Source organism: Microtus oregoni, unplaced genomic scaffold, assembly GCF_018167655.1.
Source record: "Microtus oregoni isolate MIOR12 unplaced genomic scaffold, Mior012 000442F_ref0000334, whole genome shotgun sequence".
Taxonomy (NCBI): domain Eukaryota; kingdom Metazoa; phylum Chordata; class Mammalia; order Rodentia; family Cricetidae; genus Microtus; species Microtus oregoni.
The window spans coordinates 1-5,360 of NW_024545024.1; the positions used below are offsets into that span (position 1 = coordinate 1).

At 52.3% G+C, this 5,360-nt stretch overlaps 1 protein-coding gene and 1 long non-coding RNA gene across 3 annotated transcripts; both read left to right on the forward strand.

Moving 5' to 3' along the window:
* The first annotated feature begins 227 nt into the window (after positions 1–227).
* Positions 228–3,732, forward strand: LOC121445738. Of its 2 annotated transcripts, none has more exons than XR_005973995.1 (5): positions 228–304; positions 404–547; positions 1,586–1,734; positions 1,820–1,996; positions 3,673–3,732. It is a non-coding gene; the product is annotated as an uncharacterized LOC121445738 (long non-coding RNA). The 2 variants fall into 2 exon arrangements; XR_005973996.1 differs by having other exon boundaries at positions 3,677–3,730.
* Positions 3,733–3,748: 16 nt separating this feature from the next.
* Positions 3,749–4,619, forward strand: LOC121445737 (profilin-3). Its single transcript, XM_041647887.1, has one exon. The coding sequence runs from the start codon at positions 4,155–4,157 to the stop codon at positions 4,566–4,568; it is 414 nt and encodes a 137-aa protein (XP_041503821.1). The 5' UTR covers positions 3,749–4,154; the 3' UTR covers positions 4,569–4,619.
* Positions 4,620–5,360: the final 741 nt, after the last annotated feature.

Below are 5,360 nucleotides of genomic sequence, written 5' to 3' on the forward strand. Positions count from 1 at the left end.
AGAACCGGCAAGCGCCACCCTCGGGGACCCTTAGCCGCTCTACTGTACCTACACCCTACTCTCCTCTCACTCCGCACTTTTCGAGCTCCCCCGGGGGGTTGAAAAACAGGGGCGCCCCCAGAATGTCTGTATCCAGCCTAAGCACTTTGTCTCCCACCCGACCGCAGGCCAGCGCCCGAGGAGCTGACGGTGGTGCTCGGTCAAGATCGCCCATAACCAGAGCTGCGAGCAGTGCCAGACGCTGGCTGTGCGCTCCTACCGCCTTCATGAGGGCTTCTCCCCATCACCTACCAGCACGACTTGGGTGGGGTGACCCTGCAGGAATAGAGAGAAAAATGGGGAGGGTTGGGGTCCCAGGGTTGGGGCCCCAGGGTCGCCGTCTAACCCTTCCCTCTTGTGGTAGCTCTGCTGCGCCTGAAGGAAACCGAAAACAACAGCTGCGCGATCTTGTCGTCCTACATCCAGCCCGTGTGCTTGCCCATCAGCGCGGCCCCACCCTCGGAGACAGTGCTCTGCGAGGTGGCCGGCTGGGGTCACCAGTTCGAGGGTAAGCACAAGCGTTTGGAGCTGGCTGGAGATTTTTGGCTGAGTGCTCACTTTTCGTAGCCTCCGATGAGCCTGGGTACTCCGTTTCACTGACCTGACAATTTTGAAAAAAACAAAAACCCATGCAGGGGCCCTTGTCTCTGAAGCACGACTTCTCCAGAATCTAGAATTTGCTGTCGAGGTTCCCAAATCCCTTTGGGTTTGTCCTCGTTTGCTTTCTATTGTGACAATAAACACCATGGCCAAAATCAGCATAGGCGGGAAAGACTTTGTTACTTATAAGGATGCATGCAGTCACCATGGAGGGGGTAGGGGGCCCAGAGGCAGGAACTGAGGTAGAGAGCAGGAAGGGACTTGTGGCCTTGCTCTCAGCATCTTGCTTAGCTTTGTGTTTGCTGTTTGTTTGTTTTGTTTTTTTGAGTCAGGATTTCTCTGTAGCTTTGGATCCTGTCCTGAAACTAGCTCTTGTAGACCAGGCTGGCCTCGAACTCAGAGAGATCCTCCTGCCTCTGCCTCCCCAGTGCTGGGTCGACTTCCTTCTTACACAACCCAGACTCACTTGTTCAGGGGTGTCATTGCCCATAGTAGGCTGGGCTCTCTTACATCAATCGTTAATCAAGAAAATGCCCCCATAGACATTTCCAAAGGCCAATCTTAAAAAGGCATCTTCTTCATTGAGGTTCCCGGATGTCATGTGGACAAAAAAGTGACCCAGCTCAGGATTATAGAGAGAATCCAACTTTCTCTTCTCTCTGGGCTCCAAGTTACAAAGGCTTAACTAGGACTTTGTCCCCATGCTGGAGCAATGGGGACAACTATTTTGGGAGCCAGGTTCTGAGACATTGCGTGGGAGAGGGTAAGGGGTGTCTTCCTGTTCATTCTAATCTCGGCTTCTCTGTGGGCCTCAGTTTCCTTGCCTGAGAAATTGTTACCGGCAGGTCCCTACCACTCAGGCTTGCTGTGAGGGAGCCAAGTCAGGGTAGGTGTGGAACTGCCTGGTAGCCCGGCCCATGCAGCAAGCTTAGGTCCTCATTTGCAGGGGCGGAGGAATACGCCGATTTCCTGCAGGAGGCGCAGGTACCCTTCATCTCCCAGGAGCGCTGCTCCAACTCTGACGTGCATGGGGACGCCATCCTGCCCGGAATGCTTTGTGCTGGCTTCCTGGAGGGAGGCACAGACGCCTGCCAGGTCAGCCCTGGGGTCCTGGTTGGTACTTTAACCCTACCTGTCCACCACAGAACAAGAGCGATGAGCTTGCTTGTCCCCCACCCAGGGTGACTCCGGGGGTCCTCTGGTATGTGGAGAAGGGGCTGCAGAGCAACGGCTCACCCTGAGAGGTGTCGTCAGCTGGGGCTCCGGCTGTGGTGACCGCAACAAGCCCGGAGTCTACACAGACGTAGCCTACTACCTGGCTTGGATCAAGGAGCATACAGATTCCTAACTAACCAGGGTTAGTCCTTCCCGCGTGTGTGCCCCTGGAGTGTGAGGGTTGACTATGGTATGATGGACACAGTGGAGATAGTGCCCAGGTAGCATGCGCACAGAAATTCAATAAAGTGCTTTGATAATGTTCCCCAGAATTCCCTCTTGAAACGCCAAGAGAGAAAAATGGTACACCCATTTCCCTCACTGTCTGGGCAAGATTTTAGATCTCTTGTCCAGGCCACCAGGCTTTCTTGGCCTCACTTTGAGCCAATCCCTGTACAAGGAGGTGGCCCATTCTGTTTACACAGTAACAGGTTCTCAGCCTGACACCTGGGGGAGAGTCTGGAGTCAGCGTTCAAGCCCACCTGAGATCAGTAAACTGGACCCTCTAGGCAGAAGGCAGTAGCGAGATGTTTGAAAACTGCAGGTGATTCCACACACAGTCAAAGCTGAAAAGCATTGTTAGGAGTGCTCTAGATTGGGCTGGAGATATGGGTAGTGGTAGCTGAGCATGTGTGATGTCCTGGCTTAAATTCCAGCACCACCTTTTAAAAAAGGGTGTTTGTTTGTTTGTTTTTTTTTTTGAACTTTGAGCCTGGCATGGTGGTGTGAGCTGGTGGCAAGGGCTGTCTGAGGCTACGAGAGCCGGGGTGGGAGCCAGCAATTCATAAGCCTTCGGGGACACCATGACTCTTTAGGTGTGGTTAGAGGGCTCCCTTACAGGACAGGTCTAGCTGTCCAGACTAGCACCTTTCTTGCTCTTAAAAATGTCATTTATTTGTTGATTTCTGGAGACACGTCTTCCCTGTGCTGAGATGGCAGGCCTGCGCCATCTCACCTGGTTTGTGTGGTGCTGGGGGGTCCATCCCAACACTTGGTGCATCATTGGCAGGCACTCTGTCCACGTCACTCAACTGACTGAGCTACAGTCCTAGTCCTTACACCCATCTCTTTTATATGGGGGCTATTTCCCCTTTCGTTTTTGGATACAGCATCTTACTATGTAGCTCTTGGCTAACCTGGGACTTGCTATGTAGAGTAGGCTAGCCTTGAACTTACAGAGATCTATTTGCCTCTGCCTTCTGAGTTCTGGGATTAAGTGTATGCCACTATGTCTGGCCTTTTAAAAGCAAGAAAAAAATTGTGGTTTGTGTGTGTACAATGTGTTTGAGTGTGTCACAGTGTTGTGTGGTAGTCAGGACAACTCTGTGGAGTCTGTGCTCTCCTGCCTTTATGTGGGTTCCAGGGATGATGCTTAGGCCACCAGGCTCACAGGGCAAAGCACCCTTACCTTCTGAGCCATTTATATTAATAGTTTAAAAAGTTATAATTTCAAGATTGTGTGTGTGTTTCTGAGACAGGGTTTCTCTGTGTAGCCCTGACTGCCCTACAACTGGCTTTGTAGACCAGGCTGGCCTCGAACTCACAGAGAATCACCTGCCTCTGCCTCCTGAGTGTTGGGATCAGCTAATTTTAAGATTTTTAGTTAGGTGTTTGTGTGGTTCTATGACTATGAGTGCAGGTGCGCAAGGAGAGCAGAAGGGGGCAGCAGTGAGCTGCTTTACCTCTGTGCTGTGACTTGAACACTAGTCCTCCGTGTGAAAAACAGTTCCTACTAGGTGGTGGTGGCACAAGCTTTTAATCCTAGCACTCAGGCAAAATAATAATAATAATAATTGTTTTTGTTTTTTCTTTTTCAAGACAGGGTTTTTCTGTGTAGCCCTAGCCGTCCTGGAACTTGCTTTGTAGACCACCCTGGCTTTGAACTCACAGATTCGTCTGCCTCAGCCTGGGATTAAAGTGCTGGGATTAAATATGCGCACCACCGTGCCCGCCTTTTTTTTTTTTTTTTATCTTAATGTATGTCTGTGTGAGCTTGCCCAGAGAGGTCAGAGTTAAGGCCCTTGTATGTCAACAAAAAAGCAGTAAGTGCTCTTAACGCCACCCCTCCAGCCCCCCACCCATCTTCCCTTTCCTCCTACACGCTCCGTTTTGAACTGCCCCCCTCCCAACTCCACCGCCCTCACATTCTCCACCTAAAGAGATGTTCTGTGACGTTTGCCCCACGTCACAGCCCCGCCCGGCGAACTTCACGGAGTAGAGCCGGTGTTCTTAGCTCTCGGTCCTGCGGGTCACCTCCTCTAGCGCAAGCGCAAGGAATAGGGGGCGGACTCTGAGCCGAGATGGGTGACTGGAAGGGCTACATCAGCGCGGTACTACGGGACCAGCGCATCGACGATGTGGCCATCGTGGGCCACTCGGACAACCGCTGTGTGTGGGCATCACGACCCGGGGGTCTGCTGGCGGCCATCTCCCCACAGGAGGTGGGTGTGCTCACCGGGCCAGACCGGCACACCTTTCTGCAGACGGGTCTGAGCGTGGCAGGCCGCCGCTGCTGTGTTATCCGTGACTTCCTGCTGGCTGAGGGCGACGGCGTACTGGATGCACGCACCAAGGGGCTGGACGGGCGTGCAATTTGCGTGGGCCACACGCCGCGGGCACTCCTGGTGCTGATGGGCAGACGAGGCGTGCATGGAGGCATCCTTAACAAGACAGTGCACGACCTGATTGGTGGGCTGCGGGAGCAGTGCTCCTAGCTGGACCGCCAGGCCACCCGTGGTGGTAGGAGGACCAGAATAAACCTTGAACGGACAGTTGTGGGTTTATCCTCTTGGTGAATGTGCGAGGACGTGCAAACAAGGAAACTAGTTTATGGGGAGATCCTTGCAGAACAAAGTAATCCTGGTGGGCTTCCAGGTCTCCTGTGCCCTGTCCATTCCTCTTGTGGTAGATGCCTTTGGTCTGGGTGTTATGGTACTGCCCCCAGGTCCCTAAACAAGTCACAGCTGAGAAAGCATACTGGGGTAGCAGGCTCTCAGATTTTACCTCAGGCTTTACTACCATCTTCTCATGGAATTTTCCACATATGTAGGCATAAAAATGAACGAAGTCATTCCCACCCACCCCCCCTCCCCAGCACACACCAGCAGCCAAGGTCTGTGGGGTTTCAGGATGGCGTTGAGTGACCCTCAGTATGTTGGAGATTGGCCCCAGGATACCAGTGGGTACTCAAATCTTAAGATGCTCTTGTATAAAATGACAGTGTTTGCAAAGAATCTACCTATAGCCCCTGGTGTGTGATCTCCAGGTGACTTATATACCTAATACACGTAAAAGCCATGTAGTTACTGTGCTGATTGGGTAAGGAATGCTGAGTTTTAAAAAGGCCCATGTACGATCAGTAAAGACGGAACTTTAAACATTTCTCTCTCAACAGTTGGCAGAATTGGCAGAGGTAAAGCCCAGGTATACGAGGGCTAACTGTATTTCTGCCCCCTGCTTGGCACAAGTATGGGGACTAGGTGACAGGATGTAGCTGACTATTCTCA